The 20,894-nt window shown below is 41.2% G+C and overlaps 1 protein-coding gene across 2 annotated transcripts in view; it reads left to right on the plus strand.

Moving 5' to 3' along the window:
• The window catches only part of Spire1 (spire type actin nucleation factor 1), a 116,694-nt gene that overhangs the window by 86,503 nt on the left and 9,297 nt on the right, over window positions 1–20,894 (plus strand). Inside the window, exons 9-12 of one of the 2 annotated variants that reach the window (XM_041639210.1) lie at window positions 4,695–4,736; window positions 10,094–10,266; window positions 14,815–14,905; window positions 16,686–16,828. In XM_041639210.1, the coding sequence (XP_041495144.1) occupies window positions 4,695–4,736; window positions 10,094–10,266; window positions 14,815–14,905; window positions 16,686–16,828 (449 nt within the window). The remainder of the gene's footprint in view (window positions 1–4,694; window positions 4,737–10,093; window positions 10,267–14,814; window positions 14,906–16,685; window positions 16,829–20,894) is intronic. The other variant, XM_041639211.1, reaches the window with a different exon arrangement.

A 20,894-nucleotide genomic window follows, 5' to 3' on the forward strand; every position in this document is an offset into this window, starting at 1 on the left:
GGTCTTTGAGGAGCTTGTTTATTTGACAGTAGTCATCCTGACACAGAAGGTGATAGTCTAGTTTTGATTTTCATTTCCCTAGTGATTGATGATTGATGTTTGCATATTCTTTCATGTGTTTGTGAACTATTTGTGTCACCTTTGGATTGTCTCTTTAGGTTCTTTGCTTATTTTTAAGTCAGGGTCATCAGATAGTGTTTTATTATTGAGTTATTAGCATTTGTTAGTATTTTAAGCATTAACCCTATGTGTTGTGTAGTCAGCAAGTTCCTTTCCCCCATAAAGTAAGCTGCCTCTCACCTGTAAGAGTCCAGCAACAGCAGGAGTGTCGGGAGTGTGAAGCAGAGAGAGAAGTGCTTTCCAGATGTCCTCTGATGACTTTACGTCTGAGTCAGTCCCTGTGCCCTGCAGGCTCCCCAGCCCCCCCCCCCCCCCCCCGCCCCACCAAACATGAGCCCAAAAGGAACAGTTACATTCAAACCATAGCACCATAAGAATTTCAGGAGTGTTTTTTTTCTATTTCTGGGAAAATGATTATTAAGATTCCAGTGGAGGGGTAGAAGGCCGAAGAGATGAATAGGCAGGTAAGAGCACTGTTTGCTCTTGAGAGGACATGGGTTAGAATCCCAATATTCACATGACAACTTAGAACTCTCTGTAACTCCAGAACTAGGGAATGTGGTGCAGCCCCCCCCCCCACACCCCCAATGCTTCTGACCTTTGAGGGTACATACATGTATGTATGTGGTGTATATACTTACATGCAGACAAAGCAGTCATACATAGAAAATTAAATCTTTAAAATAATTTTTTTTAAATGAAGATTCTTTGGGGGCCTGGAGATATAACTCCGTAATTGAGTGTTTTCCACTCAATTAGCCTTTAATGCTAACACTGGAGAGGCAGAGGGGGTGGACGGGTGTTTATGAGTTTGAGGTCAACCTGGTTTACGTGGTGAGACCCTTCCTCAAAAAAAAGAAGCCGCAAAGAAAAAAAGATTTTTCATAGGAATACACATCTATAATCCCAGCTCTCAGAAAGTAGAAGGATCATGAATTTGAGGCCATTCTGGGCTATATAGTGTCTAACCTTAAAAGGAAAGTGGATGGACAAGGGACAAAGAGAAGGGAGCACAGGGAGAGAAGAAAAAGAAACTATTTTTTTGGGGGGGGGGGGCGGGGATGGAGTTGAATCTGTAGGTGACTTTGTGTATATGGATTTTCTTTGTTTCGATTTTTGAGACAGGGTTACCATGTAGCCCTAGCTGTTCCCAAACTCACTCTGTAGACCAGTCTGGCCTTGAACTCAGAGATCTGCCTCTGCCTCCTGAGTACTAGAATTAAAGATGTATACTATTTTTACCTGGTTGGTATATGAATATTTTAACAATATTAATTCTACCAATCTGTGAGCATAGACCATCTTTGTGTCTTACAATTTTCCTTGTTATTAATGTTCCTAAATAGTTTATTATTTTTCAGTGATGTAACAAATGGTATTGTTTTTTTGTGTTCCTTTTTGCATGTTATATCAACACATAATACATTTGTCTTACATTGACTTTCTATCAAGAAACTTGAATCTAGGTGTCAAGGTAGTAAATACTAGCCAGGACACCACCCTTGTGTTCCAGAAATAAATCCCACTTAGTCATAGTGTATGGCCTTTAATGTGCTGTTGGACTGGCTTGATAGGATTTGTTGAGGTTTTGTTTTCTTTCTTTGTGTTTTAGCTTCAGTGTTCCTCCCTCTTCTGTGTCTTAGAACAGTTTGGAAAAGATTGGAATTATTTCATCTCTCAAGGTTTGGTAGAATCATGAGTGAAGCACTTTAGTCCAGGACTTTTCTTACTGGGAACTTTTTGTTTGTTTTGTGTTATGAGACAGCATCATATAGTTGAGATACTCCTCAGACTTACTGTAGCTAAGGATGGTCTTGATTTAGGTGCAGATGTTATAGGCGTATGCCATCGCTCCAGAATTTTTGTTTGTTTTCCTGAGACAGAGTCTCATTATGTAGCTCTGACAGGCCTCAGACTCAGACCAGGCTGGGGCCTCCTGTGTGCTGAGACCACAGGTTGGGAGCTTCTGGACTTCTGACCCATCTCTCATTTGTATTTCTTCATTTCACTTCTTAAGATTTTATTTAACTCTGAGGAAGGGGACTCTGCTTTAGTAAAACTAAACAACAAATTTATGTTGAGTTTGCCATATTTCCATCATGAGCTTTGATGTTTCACAATGTTTAGAATTGAGCAGTCATAGTATGTGATTATTCAGAGACTGATGATATGGTTCAGCCACTTAAGGCTCTTGTCACCAAGCCTGGTGATCCAAGTTTGATTCCCCAGTAGTTCTCAGTAAGACCCACGTGACAGAAGGAGGACTGCCTCAAATTGTCTTACACACACACACACGCGTGCTCACATGGCGTATGCAAATATACACATTAAATAAATACTTTTTTCAAAAGAAAGAAAATGATTATTCCGAGATCCTTGCTTCTAGAATTCTGAGTTTAAACTAGTCTTTAACCTCAAATGGAAAGGAAGAAATTGCGTTGGGTTTTACTGTAGACTTGTATTTGGGGGTGTTTGGTTAGGATAGTATTGGCAGGATTAACTTGAAAAAGCAAATTTCTCTAGATATTTTTATGTTTTCTCCTTGTAATTACAAGTAGAAACAATGCAGATAGTGGGAGAAATGTCTTAATGACTAAGAGAATTATCCATAGTTTCAAAATCCACTGGCATCCTCTGTGAGCTCGGGCATTGCAAATAACAGTGAGGGGTAAGGAACGACTAGGTCAGGAGAGCACCTGCCTTCAAGCAGGAGGGTTTGTGTTTGGTCCTAGAAGCCATATACATATGTCCAGCATGGCGGTGCATGCTTGGAACTGCTGCGCTGAGGGAGATGGAGAAGGAGGGTTCCTGACGTTCACTGCCAACCAGTCTAGCCTCATTGGTAAATTCCAGGTGTAAGCAGACTTTTCTTTTTCCTTAGGCTTCTCCCCAAATAACCACACAGAGACTTAATATTAAGTATAAATGCTTGGCCAATAGCTTGAGCTTCTTTTTTAGCTTGCTCTTAGAAATTAACCCATTTCTGTGAATCTGTGTGCTGCCTAAGGCTCGTTTACCTCATCTACGTACTTTCCATCTTGCTCACTGTGTCTCATGGTGTCTCCTCTGACTCTGCCCTTTGTCTCCCCAGCATAGCCATCAGCCAATCAGCTTTTAATTTTATTCATTCATTCATTGGTTTTCTGAAACGGGGTTTCTCTGTAGCTTTGGAGCCTGTCCTGGAACTAGCTCTTGTAGACCAGGCTGGCCTCGAACTCATAGAGATTCACCTGCCTCTGCCTCCTGAGTGCTGGGATTAAAGGCATGCGCCACTGCTTTTTATTAACGGTGAGAGCAACTCATCATCACAGTGAATAGAAGGATTAATCCAGAATATTCAGGCCATTGAAAAGCTGTCTTAAAGGCGGTAAAAGCATCCTAATGGTGATATCCAAGCTTGTCCTTCAGCCCCCATACACACTTTAATTCATAAAAAATAAAATTAAAAATTTTTAAATAATGACATAAACTACAAAATCTACATTCTCTTGGTTTAACATTAATTATGGCTGAAAATCTTTCATCATTAAACATAAACCAAAACATGATTTATTAAGACATGATCTCCCAGCTGATGTCTAAATGATGTATTTACCTACTCCCTACTGGTGTATGGGCCATTTCCTTTTTTTCCTAGTAAGTCTGTAGTTACTGTTATTTATTGTTCCTCAGCCTCTATGTCACTGGTACTTTTTTCTAAACATCTTACTATAATCCTTCACTCTTGTCCTTTCGGTGGTATATGGAGCTGAAAAATGAAAGCCTCAGTTAGGGATTTCACTCAGACCCAAAAAACAACAAAAAGGGGAGCCAAGAATGTAGCTGAGTTGATAGAGTACTTGTCTACCCTGCATAAAGACCTGGGTTCAATTAGCTTGTGGGGAGTGAGTGGGGAGATGAACTTCATTACCCAAAAATTGATAATATTGCTTTTGTATGCTGTGGTCAGTTTACTCAAAAGTTATGTTCATGTACCAGAAAAGAGCTCAATAGTGGACTTGAAGAGTGGTTTGAGAATGTGTATTATTTGATTTACTATACTTACCAAGGGAAATCTGGGGTATAGTTTAGTGTAGAACTGAGTATTTTATTTTTTTGAATGGTGGGTAAAAAATTATTCTCATCAACACAAAATCCCTGTTCACTTTCCTGAGACATCTAAAACTCTTGCATATTGGATGGAAATGCTTAAATTCTTAGTTCCTGGCAATCAAATATTATCGTTTGCAAGATACTTATTATTTGATGAACATAACTTTTGAATAAAACTGACCACTGTATACAAAAGGAATGCTATCACTTCTTGAGAGATGAGATTCATATTTTTCTCATTATCTTGTTTTCATTCTCAGTGTATTCTTTAAAATGGTATTTTCTTCTTCAGATTGTTGTTGTCTGGAACTGGAATTAAGACTCTTGTGTGGTTTTATTATATTTCAGAATTGTATCCACTAGCTTCTAGCTAGCCTCCAAGGACTGCCAGTGAGAACTCTGCCCCTTCTCTCTGTCCTGTCTCCCTGTGGATCCCTAATGGCTGAATTACTTTCTCTTTATTGTTTGTTTTCTTTTTTCAGCAATGCGGCCACTTAGCATGTCTCACAGTTTTGACTTGTCAGGTAAAAAAAAAAAAAAAAAAAAAACACTTTCACACCTGACATGGGCTGTGTGGTTTCTGTGAATCACATTCATTTGTCTGCTTGTTTAGACGTGTCAGAAAAGAAAATTGAAAAGCTTTCTTCTAAGCTGTGGTCAGTAAAACAAAATAGCCTACCTATTTCAGAGCAGTCCACATAATTAAAGGCACAGTGAATCTGCAGCTCCCAGAAGAGCTGTGCTGCCGTCGGCAGACTGGACATGGCTGCTGCCCAGTACGTGGCGGCTCTCACTGGGTCAGACCTTTCCTGTAAGGAAACAGAAAAAACTGTAAAGAAACCATTTTGAAGTGAGCTTCAGTGGGCAGAACTGCTGTCTGTGCCCTCTGCCTGTCATTCATGGCTCTGTGCTGGTCCCTGAAGATCACTGTCAGGGCTCTCTGATGTGTGCCCTAACTATACAGTGTGCTTTACAATTCCTGTTTAGTCTTCCGGGATAATGGTTAAATGAAAAATTGAAAATGACTATATTTTATTGTAAATAAAAATTTAAATACATTTATGAGCAAATTTTTCATTTTTTTCTTAATTCTTATATTTTCAAATTCAATTTTTTAATTCCACAAGTTACCATTTCCAGCTAAAATGAGGCAAGATGTATTTTCCCAGAATGTTTCTGGAAATGTTATGGAATACTTCCTAAGTTAAAAAGAATTGTTGGCACACAAATTTATGCATAACAAGCCAGTGAGTTCCAGTATCTTTTTCTAGTGTCATTATTGAATATTTATTGTCTTCTAACTACAAGTTAGTTTCCATGTGTTTTTTTAATTTTCTGTTTGTTTTTGTAGCTCTCAAGCATGACTTTAGCAGTTTGGTCCTCATTAACTATTTTTGACTGACCACCAGAGAGCCTTTTCTCTTTTCTCTATCCATTTAGCTAATCTTATTTATTTTATGAACTATGTGTACAGTGAACCTGTAAAAATTTTAGACTGGAAAATAAAACCAAAATTTTGGACCATGTGTGCTATGCTAAATCTCTAAAAGCTAGCTACTGTCACTCTGGACATCTGCTGGTCACGTGTCCATTGGCTGGATAAGGAGTAGAAGGCCACCTAAACATAGGGATTGCAGGCTGGTATTGGCTGGTCAGGACAGCATGCATGCTCTCAAACATGCTTCTGCACGTGATCTCTGGTGTTCTTACAGGCTCATGGTGGCCCTGTGTCAGGAAAACCAGGGCAGAATAGTTTTGTTGTCAGTGTCCATTGTCTGCTGTGTCTGTCCCGTGCCTTAGTGGTGTCCTGTGTGTTGTCCCCAGCCTCACTGTCGACTGCTTATGCTGCTTCCATGGTTTTCACTGTCGCATTTGACTGTTGACTAAAATGTTCCAGGTTATAAGTGGAATAGATTAATCCATTCTTCCAACTTTAAAGGCTAAAGTACATCTTCTTAGAAAAATGAGCACCCTAAAGAGTTAATAGTCTAAACGTGTAGCGTATATAATTATGACTTTGACCTTGAGTGCAGACTGAGATGAAGGGATGCATATTCTGCTGTTCAGGGGGTCTTAGAAATATTTCTTAGTGAAATCCTAATAAGCCATTCAGCATCAATTAAGATAAGTCTGATTTATTCTTCCTGTGCAAATATTAACTATTTAGTCCATGTTCTAGTCGCGTTTCTTCCAACTAAGTAAAGCAGCAGACACAAAATTATTCAAGTATTTAATATCATGGGTATGCCTTTTAGATTCTGAATTTAAGATGTGACAATTACTAAAATCATCTCTATTTTATATCTTTAATATTGCTCTACATACAGATTTTTTTTTTTTTTTGGTTTTTCGAGACAGGGTTTCTCTGTGGCTTTGGAGCCTGTCCTGGAACTAGCTCTGTAGACCAGGCTGGTCTCAAATTCACAGAGATCCACCTGCCTCTGCCTCCCGAGTGCTGGGATTAAAGGCGTGCGCCACCATCGCCCGGCTTTTTTTTTAATATTTATTTATTTATTATGTATACAATATTCTGTCTGTGCATATGCCTGCAGGCCAGAAGAGGGCACCAGACCCCATTACAGATGGTTGTGAGCCACCATGTGGTTGCTGGGAATTGAAATCAGGACCTTTGGAAGAACAGGCAATGCTCTTAACCTCTGAGCCATCTCTCCAGCCCTTTTTTTTTTTTAAGATTTATTTATTTATTATGTAGACAGCATTCCTTCCATATGTGCCTGCACACCAGAAGGGGGCACCAGGTCTCATTATAGATGGCTGTGAGCCACCATGTGGTTGCTGGGAATTGAACTCAGGACCTCTAGAAGAGCAGTCAGTGCTCTTAACCACTGAGCCATCTCTCCAGACCAGATTTTTTTTTTCTCAAGAAATTTTGTCTTCAAGAGTTTGACTGTTGCCATGTGTTGTGGCTCACACCTTTATTCCCAGGCCAGCCCGGTCTACAGTGCAAGTTCCAGGACAGCCATTGCTACACAGAGAACCCTGTCTCGAAAAACAAACGAAGAAACAAAAAGAGCTTGACTCTTTACTTAGTATACTGAAATAATAGTATTTATTGTTTCAACAGTAAATATAATAATCAAACTCCCTAAAATGTTGTGCCGAGTCTTTCTTATAGGAAATGATTCTTGCACAGTATCTCATCTTGGAGGTCACTGAAGCCTCCTGGGAGAACCTTTTACCAGTACATTCCCCTCAAAACTTTGAACTTACTGTGGATGTTTGTTTCGATCATCTTCTGTTGGAAAGTCCAAGATTCTAACGTTGTTTGGTCCAAGAGGCTGGATGTCAGTATCCCAGTGAGGGAGTGAACTTGCCAGTGAGGGTGAGGGCAAACAGACAAAGAGTAAGCATGTCCTCTGTGCCCTTCATATAGACTGTCACCAGAAGGTATGGCGCGGTTAAAGTGAACCTTCCCACCCAGAAAGATCAGGATTTAGAGTGGGTCTCCCTGCTTCAAATGATTTAATTAACAAAAACCCTCACAGGTGTATGCCCAGCTGCTTGGATTTTAGCTAATTCCAGGTGGCAAGTTGACAACCAAGAATAGCCACCACACCAGCACTACTTAAATATTTTTAACCTAAACAATATTAAATACTATCAACACAATTTAAAAATTTTAATCTATCCTGGGTCTGGAGAGATGGCTCAGTGGTTGAGGGGACTGACTAATGAGTCGCTCTTCCAGAAGACCTGGGTTTGATTTCCAGTACCTCAGTAGCAGCTCACAACCATCTGTAATTTCAGTTCTGGGAGATCTGACAACCACTTCTGGTTTGTACAGGTGAATACCTGAAGCACATACATACATGAAGGCAAAATACTCATACACAAAAAATAAAGCTAAATCTTTTTTAAAAAATTAATCTACCTTAAACGACTTCTAAATTTTCTTAAGCAATAACATCCACAGAAATGTAGGTATGATACAATAGTTTGGGGTTTTTTTTTAATGCAAGATAGTAAATGAATATATAGCCAATAAAATCTCTTTGCCTTGACAGCATGAGCCCAGTCTTGGGAACTAGGTTTGTTCTTGTTGCAAAATCTCTTTGTGGGAGGTGGGTTGTCTCACTGGCTTCTGCTGTGACAGGAGAGGCTGAGAAGGCACATGAATGTGCAGTTTGTCTTTTCTTCCATGTATTTATTTATTTTGGTTTTTTTGTCTATGTTTTGTTTGTTTTGTTTTGATACAGAATCTTACTATGTAGCCCTGGCTGTCCTGGATCTCACTCTGTAGACCAAGCTGACCTTGAACTCACAGAGACCCTCCTACTTCTGCCTCTTGAGTGCTGGGATTAAAGGCACGCGCAACCACTGCCTAGTCATAAAATTATTTTTTGTCTTGCTACTTGCAGTGTATTCCAGGCTATCAGGCTCATAATTAGCCTTCTTACCTTAGAATGCTGGTGTTACAGACGTGTGCCACCATACCTGGCTAGAAATTGTAAATATTATATAAGAACTTATCATTGTAATAAATAATGTTAAGGAAAATGTAAGAACACAGATATAAAGGGGCTAAAGATGTAGCTCAGCTGGTAGAATACTAGCCTAGCACAGACAGAGCCCTGGGTGAGATCCCCATCATCACACAGACTGAGCATGGTGGTGCACAGTAGAAATGGAGCATGAGGATCAGAAGGTGGTCCTTCTCAGCTGCACAGTGAGTTCAAGGCCAGCCTGGTGTACACCAGACCTTATTCCAAAAATTAATAATAAAATAAAATAAGAACATACTTAAATACTGAGTGTTTTCTACTTCAGGGATATAGATAGCAATTGCTGAGAGAAAAATAACCTTCAGTTACAATTTTTCCCCTCCCACAGTCTTTCTCAGTTTGCATGAAGCTTTCTCAGAAGCTTCATAGATGGTTCTGTTTGCAAAGAGCCGCTGATTGCTCTGGACTGCGCATTAACCTGCACTGTTTGCCACATTTTTACTTCTCTGATTTTATAGTTAGCTGTTTGAGGTAATTCATGTTAAGTCTTTATTTGAAATGTTCAAGAAAATCAATTCTGTTTTCATTGGAGAATTCCATGCTAGAATACTAAAAAGCAGGCCTTGGGAATCAGCTCTGGCCCACACCAGTGTCAGTCAAGGGCTTGGGTTCCTTAGAAGGAGAACTGGAAACTAGTGTTATCATTGGCTAACATTGACTGTGCTAGGCACAGGATGTTACTCACAGTTACTGACCTGCTTAATCCTCTCAGCTAGCTGTATCTGTACTGCTCTGCTTCTCAGGGGAGGAAGTGGAGATTAGGGAGCTTACCCAGACAGCTAGCCATGGAGGAAGACCTCCAGCCCTGTGTGCATATGCCAACTGTATACTGCTACATTTTCTCCCACATGCTGAAGATGTAAGCCCTTAATAATGTAAATCTGATGTATTGAGATGTGTCCCAGATTCTTTGTGCTTACATAAATGTGCTTATATGAGTATAGATTCTTAACTTCTTTGATTTTTAAGACAAGACATTTTTAGATCTTATCCCTAGGGAGACAGTGTGTGCTGTATGTTTCTTCTACCCGGGTACCTTAGCATGAGTACAGCTAGCTGCTCTGAGCCTCTTTTTATTTATCTGGGAAACAAGAAGTCAAGGTCGTTTATCTAGGGTTTCTCCCAACTCTGAGTTCTAAACTACAAATGTGAATATATAATTATCCACTTTAGGTTTTCCTGGCAATAATCTGACAGTAGCTTTAACAAACGTTCCATATGCACAGGCATGGCATCCCTGTACTGAGCCTTTGTGTTTTATTTGTGTGACATGGAAATGCTGTCACCTGGTTGTTCTTCCAACACAGATTACCTTTTCTGGCTCAAGAAAAGGTAAGCTTTTGCCTTTCTCTTATTAGATGTCACTACCCCAGAATCTCCAAAGAATGTTGGGGAATCATCATTGGCGAATGGAAGCTTAACATCTCAAACAAAGGAAAATGGGCTGAGCGCTGCCCAGCCCGGGCCTGCGCAGCGGAAGAAACTGCTCAAAGCTCCAACCCTGGCTGAGCTAGACAGCTCTGACTCTGAGGTAAGGATGCCAGGCACAGAGATGCCCTCTGACCCTGTCCCCCACCCAGTGCCTTGAGCTGTTTGCTCATCTATTCATGTTTCAATCAGTAAAGGTATGATTGAAGTTAATGTGGCCAGCAGGAAGGATAGTTACTGTTACTACTACAGACCAGTGTGGTGGATATGCTTAGAAAATAGCTACTGAAGTTGAGATCTGTAGTCTTAGATTATAAGTAGGGATAAGATAAGTCAACAGCCTTAAAACTCCTATGGCCTTGATCTTTGCTTTACGAAGGAGAAAATCAAGTTGGGACATATTTCTGTAGTTTCTTCTTCCTCTGCAGTACACCCTGACACATGTACGTCTATTCTGTAATTGTCATGCCAGCAAACAAACCTTCAGGAAGAGAGTTGTTTTCCCTGCAGTCTTTGCTTTACCCTGTGCCCTTCAGGGGAGAATACCCATCTGCTCAGTTTCCATACCTGCATCCATGCTGCACCTCCTCCATCTGCTGAGTTACAACTGTCAGAACGGCGTGTTGCTGCTTGATAGGTCTTCCCTGCCTGGCCCTAACTTACACAAAAATGACGTTCTTCTACTCTTCTCCGTGGTATATGGACACATATATCATTGTCATTGCTGGCTCCATCTTCCCCATGTCCATCTGAGTTAGATATTACTATTTCATTCTTTTATTTTCAGTCACCACCACCATCCACAACACTATCAATAATATGGTTTCTCTACTAGAGATGTTTCCCAACAGGGCTAGGGAGATGGTCCAGTGGAGTAAAAGTGTTTGCTATGCAAGCATGAGGAACTGAGTTAAAATCCCCAGCACCTAAGCAAAAAGCAGAGTATGGATACACCCATGCCTGTAACCCCGGCATTGTTAGGTTATAGAGACAAAAGGATCACTGGGGCTTGCTGGCTGTCAGCTTAGCTCCAGGTTCAGAGAGAGACATTGTCTCAAGGGAATAAGGCAGAGAGTGATATCAACAGATAACAGACATCCTCCTCTGGCTTCTTTGAAGATGTGTATGCTTGTGTAATCAAGTATATATAAACGCATGCACGCGCACACACACAGATATTCTTGTTACTGATATCAGTTGTCTCCCTGTCTTACCTGTTTGATTTTCTTTTTATTTCTGGGTATAATTCCCAGATTATACCCTGCACAGATCTTTTATCATTCCTCCTTGAACACTTTGGAAGACTCCATCCCATACAGCAGATAGTTCATGTTTCATACAGATAGAGATGTCAGAGAGCCGCCCCATCCCTGCTGTGAGATGCTTGTGCCCATTAATAGTTAGTGCCCAAAGCAAGCAGTTAGGGCTGAGAAGGGAAGTGAATCTTGGGTAAAGAAACTTGGGTCAGTAATAGGAGAAATCACAGTGCTGTTGGGTGGTATTCTTGTACAGTGTAAAGATTTGTCACTCATATTGTTTAATAAAACACCGGTTGGCCGGGCGGTGGTGGCGCACGCCTTTAATCCCAGCACTCGGGAGGCAGAGGCAGGTGGATCTCTGTGAGTTCGAGGCCAGCCTGGTCTACAAGAGCTAGTGCCAGGACAGGCTCCAAAGCTACAGAGAAACCCTGTCTCGGAAAAACTAAAAAAATAAAAAATAAAAAAAATAAAAATAAAACACCGGTTGGCCAGTAGCCAAGCAGGAGGTATAGGTGGGGTGACCAGACTAGGAGAATTCTGGGAAGAGGAAAGGCAGAGATGCAATTGCCAGACAGAAACAGAGGAAGCAAGATGAGAATGCCTTACTGATAAAGGTACCAAGTCACTGGCTAAACATAGATAAGAATTGTGGGTCAATTTAAGTTGTAAGAGCTAATTGATAAAAAGCCTGGGCTAATAGGCCAAACAGTTTATAAATAATATCAACCTCTGTGTGTTTCTTTGGGACTGAATGGCAGTGGGACCAGTCAAGACAGAAATTTCTGTCTATATCATAGGATTATGGAAGGAAATAAATGATCTTGAAAAAAGACCTAGAATTAAGTGCACTCTTTGTGTGTATTTTTAAATTGATGTTTTTAAGTATAAGGAAAGATTAATCAAAGGTATATTCAGGAGTGTTGTGTTCTTATTTTTAGACAAAAATTTTACAACTTCTCATTACATTAAATCTTTAATGTTTAGAAAGCACAGATATGCAGGTGACTTATTTTAAATCGGCTGTTCACATTGGGGCTTTGTATTATGTTATCAAAGTTTCTATTGATGGGGCTGGAGAGATGGAACAGCAATTAGTAGTGTTTGCTGCATACACACAAGTACAGGAGTTCAGGTCCCAGTACCCACATGACAAGCCAGGTTCCACATGGATCTGTGGCTGGGACTCTAGCTTCAAAAGGGGCAAAGAACAGAGACAGGAGGATTTCTGGGCTTATTGACTTTCCCAGGTTCCCAAAGAAACTTTGATTGAGTATTGAGTGGGGGATAGGCTAAAGGATTGTGATAGGGGAAGATGTCCTGCATCTTCTTATACACACATAAATATTTTTTGTAAAAGCTTCTATTGATGAAACACAGATTTATTTAATATTGGTAGATAAATTGTATTCGTCCTAAACATGTCTCTCAACATCAGCTACTTCTAGACTATCTTTTACTTGATTAAAGCCATGAAATATGTCTCTTGTAAAAGCCAGATGTTTACCCAGGTGAATGAAACACCTGATCTTAATAATGTGAACCAGTGGAGACAGTTCTCCAAATGGTACCTGCCCCGGGTCCTCGCTCTGAGTGTGTAGAGAGAACACTGGACCCAGCACTTTATCTTGTTAGCTGTCAATGTAGCCTCATGTGCTGGGGGTATCTGTCCCTGCATCCTCTGTGGGGTGACAGCCGGTCCTTTTTTTTTTTTTAATATTTGTTTGTTTGTTTATTTATTTATTTTGTATACAATATTCTTTCTGTGTGTATGCCTGAAGGCCAGAAGAGGGCACCAGACCTCATTACAGATGGTTGTGAGCCACCACGTGGTTGCTGGGAATTGAACTCAGGACCTTTGGAAGAGCAGGCAATGAATGCTCTTAACCACTGAGCTATCTCTCCAGCCCTAGCCGGTCCTTTTATCCTCTACCAGGGCTGTCAGCTCGTATCAGTATCACCGGATGGGGACAGTTGATTTTGTTGATTTTCAGTCTTCTGGATCCAAAAATAGGAAGTGAGGAGCACAGTTTCCTAATTTGGCAGATTTGTATCTCCGTACTCCTCTATTAATTTCTGATGTCAGGAAATCCCTAAACAAACATTGATTTGCTTGCTTGGTCATATTTGCTTTCTCATAATGGCCATAAATACAAAGCTATTAAGTGTTTCCCATATCACATAGTAGACTATTTACTTTTGCTGGTGTATTTTGTTCCCTACTTCATGTATTTTTCCACTCTTCTTTTTACCAAATTCTTATTCCTCAGTTTTTTTTTTCCATTCAAAGTTTACATTTATTGAATGTCTTCAGTAAGTATCAAATACAGAAGCAAAAGTGTGGTGGCATTAACACTCCAATTGCTTCTAATTTATACAGGAATTAAAAACATGCCTGATGAGACACATGTTTGCTAGGCACTAGCTGTTGAGAGACTGAAGACTCTGGAAGGACTAGGGACGCCTGAGTGCTGATTACGGGCATATAGCAGCCAGGCAGGGTACTTGCCGTGTTTCTGTGGGATGTTGGTCTTGCTGTGCCGTGGCATGCTCATGTAGTTCTCGCTGGGCAGACTCGTCATGCACACATCTTCCTCACCTTCATTCCCAACTCTGCCTGTGTCTGTGGTGGCTCTGCTGACTAGCTGAGGCTGTACAGTGAACAAATTTCAATAGAGAGGAGTCTCAGGAGCTGGGAGAGGCCCACCTCCTCCCTCCCTCCCTCCTCTCTCTCTTCTTCCTTCCCACTCATGTGCTTTCCCGGTTTACCTGAGTATTTCCTCCTATCTTGAGCATCCAGGTCCCTTGTTTTTAAACACCAAAACATATTTTTACCTCAGATGCACACAGAAGTATAATGTCCAGCAGGTAGAAATGGAATGGGAACTACAGCTAAGTCCATCCAGCACGAGCTCCCTGTCTTGCAAGATCTTGTGGAACACTGGGAAGTTTATTGTCCATTATAAGAGCAAGTGCTGGGCCTGGGCCCAGCAGATAAAGCTCTTATTCTAGTTCACTTTCCAGTTGCTATGGTAGGCACCACACCCCAAATTAACTTGGATTAGAATGGGTTTATTTCAGCCCATAGGTTACAGTCTGCCATTAAGGGAACCCAAGACAGGTGCTCAAGGAGGAACCTGAAGGCAGGAAGCAAAGCAGAGACCATGGAAGAATGCTGCTTCCTGGCTCAATCTCTTCCGCCTGTTTCCCTAATTAAAACTTAATCACTTTTAATTAGGCAAAGTGAGGATATGAGCCCATCCCTAATTTTAGATCCCTTTTAGTTTCTCTTGAGCCTCTGGCATCATAATTTGATGTCTTGTGTTAAAGCATCTGTTTACTAGGATGTCATTCAGTAGCAGAGGATCTGAAGTTTACGAATTTGCCTTTTTCAGGAGGAAACTCTGCACAAGTCAACCAGCAGCAGCAGTGCATCTCCCTCCCTCTATGAGGACCCAGTATTGGAGGCCATGTGCGCAAGAAAGAGTGAGTGCATACCTTACAAAATCCTCGACCTAGAGCAGGGGCCCACAGTGCACTGTGATCATTTGGGGTATATAGCACTAACCCTTGTGCCTCAGTGTTAGGAGCAGACAGGCTGCATGGACAGTTAACTTAACTAGGTCAGGCAAGTTTATTTTTGTACATGCATAGCATGCATATAGATAAATCAACAGAGAGTGTGTGCGTGCATGTGTGTGCACACACTTTTCAGATTAATGACCTCCTAGTCTGAATTTAAGCTCAGAATCACTTGATAACCATATTTGTTCCCTACCTGCCTGGTGTAACATACGTACAACCATACCCAATGTGAAATCATTAAGAAGGGTTAGAAATTAATTCATTGAATATTAAGATGTTCTTAAGGGGTGGAGAGATAGCTCAGTAGTTAAGAGCACTTGCTGCTCTCACAGTGGCCCTTAGTTAGGTTCCCAGCACCCACATAACAGCTTACAGTCATTTGTAACTCCCTCTGCTGGCCTCCATAGGCACCACACATACAAAATTAAGTCAATAAGAGTTATCTTGGTTGTTAGCTAGGCCCACTAAACCTAACAGAGGCCCTTGAGCTGGAGCTTTAACTCAGTTGTAGAGTGACAACTGCCTAGCATACACAAAGCCCTAGATTTGAACTCTGGTGGTGAATAAAACCAGGTATGGTAGTGCAAACTTGGAATCCCAACACTCAGGAGATAGAGGTAATAGGATCATATCAGTAGATTGGGGTCATCCTCAGCCATATAGCAGATTTGAGGCCAGCCTGGACTACATGAGATCTGTTTCAAAATAAATAAGTAAATAAATTAATAGTATAGCATGCCCATCAAACTGTGTAAGCAATTTCATTATCATTTCATTTACTGGAAATTAGTAGGTTGCCTTCATGGGATAATCCAAAGACATGGATCCCACTTAACTATGATGACTCTTACCTTCCTCCCTACAGTATGAGCAGCCCTGCTTTATGGGTAGAGTAGGAGGAAGTGCTAAATAAAACTTCAATAATGTAACTTATTTCTAATATCCTTATTCCTTTACATAATGCATCCAGAACCGTTCGTCCTAAAGATTATCCTGAAAATTGCTAGTTAATAATTGGGAATACAGTTCAGAGGCTGAACGCTTGCTTGGCAGGTCCAAGAGTGTAAAAATAGGGTTCACTTGAATTTTGATATAGTTAGGGTTGCTTTTGGGCCATACAGAATATATGTATTTCTGTGGGGATTTTTTGGTTGGTTGGTTGGTTTTTCAAGACAGGGTTTCTCTATGTAGCCCTGGCTGTTCTGGAACTCACTCTGTAGACCAGGCTGGCCTCAAACTCAGAGGTCTGCCTACCTTTGCTTCCCAAGTTCTGGGATTAAAGACATGTACCACTGCAGCCAGCTGTTCTTGTGTTTTTAAAATAGGAATGGAGAGGTCAGTTGTAAGGTTTATGGAAAGTAAAATGAGGGCATTTGCACATACAAACCTTAAGGATAATCATAATATGTTTTAATATGAACTTGAATAGATATTAAAACCATAGAACTTTCCCCCATTTTCCTTGCTGTTTCTGTAGCAGGTTCATCTAATAAGCAATTTTTGGAACAATTCTTTCTCCATCCCCAGAGCTGCCATCTTAAAACAGCTCTCCCCTGAAATAAGTCCTTAGTCTTTGAATACAGTGTCATCATACAGTGCAAAAGGTTATCTGATGGAAAATTCAGAATCTTAGATTGTATTTTTTAAGAAAGTTTGTTTATTTATTTGGTTAACTCTTTAGAGCCTCCAAAATTCTTGCCTATCTCGTCAACACCCCAGCCAGAGAGACGGCAACCACCCCAGAGGCGCCATTCCATTGAAAAGGAAACACCTACCAACGTGAGGCAGTTTCTGCCACCATCCAGGCAGAGCTCGCGCTCTCTTGTAAGTACCAAAGGATGAACAGAGATGTCTAGGGAGGAATAGTCAGCTTGTTTTCAAAACGAAAAGGAGAAAAGCCCGCACAGGTTAGCCTGAGCTTTACCATCTTTGTGCTTAATATCTAAAGAAAATGGGCTCTGGCTGCAGACCAGCCTCTGGTTGATGTTGAGTACTCATTTTGAAAAGCTTTATCAATGAGTTATTACAGAAATGCTTTCTTTGTCTTAGAGGGTAAAATTATCAAAACGTTCTCAGCATAATCTGACTGAGTAGCTCATTTTACCTGAGTGGAACAGGAAGAACTGTATCTGGCTTGTCAGTGTGTGTAATGCAGGCAGAACCGCTGTCTGAGCTGTTCATCAGTGGCTGTTGCTCCTTACACTGGGGTAGCGCACACAGAAAAGTCTGCAGAGATCCTTTTGGTTTCCCTCATGAGCTTCCAAAACACAACATGATGCAAGAGGTCCACCAACATTCCAGCCACAGTCAAATACAGCGGTTCTCAGCCTGCACTCACAACTCCTTCAGGGTTGCATATCAGATGCTTACGTTACAGTTCATAACAACAGGGAAGTAATGAAGTAGCAACAAAATAATTTTATGGTTGCAGGTCACCACAACACAAGGAACTGAAAGGATCACAGCATTAGGAAGGTTGAGAAACACTGGTCTAATAGCTAATGTTGTCTTTCAGATACTCAGGAATAAGTCACATGAACATGCTTATATCTCCACCTTTACCTGTGATGGGTCATACATGTTTCAAATGAGACAGCAGACAGATGTCCTTCCTTCAAGGAGAGGACACAGTGGTCAGTATAGACGGGAAGTGTGAGCAGAATTTAGAATCTGGCATTTGATGTCACATCTATTGAAAAATAATACAATTAAAAAAATGTATGGGGTGATGGCCATTTTTTATGAGATTTTTCTAGCTCTCTCACTTGAGCCGCTGCTCTCATTTGACACACTGGTGTGCTTGGTAACGCTGCCATTTAGAGGGTCACCACAAGTTCAAAGCCAGTCTGAGGTACATAGTGAGTTCCAAACCCACTGGGCTACAGAATAAGAACCTGTTTTAAAGATAGAAATTCTTTGGTGAAATGGAGACTTGTTAATGTCCTGCCAGCAGTAAAGCAACTCAGGAAAATAAGCTCGGATTTAAAATCCAAAACCTGTTAGTCAGTGTGGACAGATTTTTACTTTACCAAAATACACAACTGGATGTGGTGGTGCACACCTGTAATGTATGCACTGCTTTGGAAGCTGAGGCAAAGAAGATCAGAAGTTGAATGTCACCCTTAAGGTCAGCCTCCTGGGTTCCATGAGACCCTGTCTCAAAAAAGAAAAAAAAAAAGACAAAAAGTTATAAGCATAAGGGAGCTGTAGTGGCATTTCACTTGTATTTTAATAAATAAAACTTGCCTGGAAATGAAGCACGATTAATAAAAACTCAGAGTCAGATATTGAGGTTCAATCTGAAGGTCAGAAAAGCAAAACAGCCAGCCATTGACTCTTACCTCAACCTCAGTCTAAAAATGGCGATCCTGCCTCCAGGAATCTTAGAATGACACTGTGTCTGAGAACTGTTTCCTCCCGTTTTAGAATCCTTTCTAGGACTGGGATTAAAGGCATGCACCACTCAGTTTCTATGGCAACAAATGTGGCTACTGGAATTAAAAGTGTGTCTCACCGCAGTCTGTAAGCCTGACTGTTCTTCAGGCAAGCTTTATTTTTAAAATACAAATAAAATGTCATTACAAGGAACTTTAGATTACTACAAAGTAGTTTGCTCTAATAACATAAATGATGCCAACCATGCAGCTACATGCCAGGCACACAAAGACTATTTGCCAGAGAAGGAGAACTGTGGTGTGTGCTTGGTCAGACTGTAGGCTCCTGTGGAGGAGGAGGAGGAAAGAAAAATTTTGCACTCACTGAGGAGGGAGGGTCTTGGGAACAGGCAGTGGGAAAGGGGCCTGGCCCACAGATAGTGGTGGTTAAAGGGTAGGGAAGGAGGTCATGCTGGAGACAGCTCCTTCGAGTTCATGGGCACCAGCTGAGAGAAAGGAGGCCTCCTCCACACAGTGACTTTTCTCACTAGTAGTTTGGCGAGTTTGTAGAAATCACTGACAGTGAGTGAAGTCCTCTAGTTCGGGACATGATGTTCTTAAAGCATAGTCACGGAGAGCTTTACCTGCATTGTAGAAAAGGAGAAAGCGTTTTGTGTTTATCTCTTCGACTGAAAATAACAGGAATGTTTTTGCTGTAAATAAATTTTATTTTGTTATGTTTGTTATATTATTTCATTATTTGGTCAGATTACTGATGTTGATTGCTCATTCAAGTGAAAAGCAGTTGTTGTTAAGGACCTTCCAGGGCCAGGGGCAGATGTGGGCACAGGAGCTGCATCTCAACCAGCCTCATTTGGAAGAATCAGAGTCCTCACAGACCACCAAATGGAGCAGCTCTAAGTGTCTCTGCTGAGTGACTCTTGGAGTGTGGCTTACTGGTTGATTCTTGACTTACAAAAATGAATGGGATGTCAGCATGGATCATTGCCATCCACATGTTGCTTTTTGTTTTGCTTTGTTTTTCTTTCACAGTCGGTAATTGTCATTTGTAGGTCACTTGTTCAGCATTTTCTCCTTTTCTTCCCCCTGCTGTTTTCTTTTTCCCTTCCGTGCTCAGGTCCCTAGGATAACCAGTGTATGGCCAAGGACGCCTTTCCGACCGCTTTTCTCTACCATACAAACAGCTTCTCTGCTGAGCTCTCATCCTTTTGAAGCAGCCATGTTTGGGGTAGCAGGGGCTATGTATTATCTGTTTGAGAGAGCTTTTACCAGCAGGTGGAAACCCTCAAAGGTTGGCCTCTTTCCGCTGGTTCTGGGAACCCTTTTCTCTCTGTATCTCTGACAGTGACACCTCAGCTACTGCACTCTGCAAGAATTAACAGCTCAGATGGGCACTTTGCTTTTGATCGCTGATTCCAATCTTGTGTAGGACTTATAGATCATGCTGTGATCTCATTGGAGAAGAAAATAGCTGAAAGGACAACAAACTCAAAATGCAGCATCAGCTAGAAAGCCCGTGGGTGTTTGTCTCTGGGAGTGACTCACTGTCAGCAGGGCATTGCTTCCTCCTGACTCCTGTGCAGGCAGGCACCCCTGTGAGGGAGGGCTTCAGTGACCTCCCACCTTGGAGCCTTGGGAAGGGCTTATTCACTCACCCAGCTGGCAAACCAGCTGTGGCGGTCACGATGGACACCCTGCCACACCTGTAGAGGTGCAGGTGCATCCCGGTGTTTCTCCCACACTCCATCACCAGCTCTGTGATCAAATAGCCCCCCCCCCCCCCAGAATGCTACTTCTCCAGAAACTATTTGTTATTTTGTCACATTTTGGGGGATTTTTTTCTCTCACAGAATAATATATGTTACTGTCATTTGAATGTTTTTGAAAGGCCACATTAAACCCTCCCACCCCTTCCCCATGGTAGAGAGCAGCAAGGGCCTGGCTCTTCAAGGATCTATATGAAACAAGCCCTTGACAGACAGAGGACCCAGCAGCTGGGTTCTCTGTTACTCATCTCAAGTTAAAGGACATAGGGCACAGTGAGCATGTTCCTAACTCTGTCGTTTGTCACAGAATCTCTGTGTCCATCTGTATTCACTATTCCCCACCTAACTTTAGACTATCCCTTTAGACAAAATAGGTGGCTCTTTAATTCTCTTACTGCCATGTGTTGACATTGTATTATGAACATCCTCAAACAGAAATACCTACATGAGGTCCATAGACTGTTTGAAGCAAAAAACAAATTCACTTTCAGTTTTAAAATTGAATTTAAAGAGAAGAGTGATTAAATGTAAGACATGTTTTTATTTAGGTTGGATAGTTTATAAATATTTGCTGCTGGTATAGCCTAAGCTTCTTTCTAACTGAAGCAATTATATAAAAGATATAAAAGATCTCTCTTCTCAGCCTGCAAGATGGCTCAGCAGGTTAAGGTACTTGTTGCCTACCAAGCCTGATAGCCTGAGTTCAATCCTCAGGGCCCACATTATGGA

Source organism: Microtus oregoni, unplaced genomic scaffold (genome assembly GCF_018167655.1).
Source record: "Microtus oregoni isolate MIOR12 unplaced genomic scaffold, Mior012 000057F_ref0000458, whole genome shotgun sequence".
Lineage (NCBI taxonomy): Eukaryota > Metazoa > Chordata > Mammalia > Rodentia > Cricetidae > Microtus > Microtus oregoni.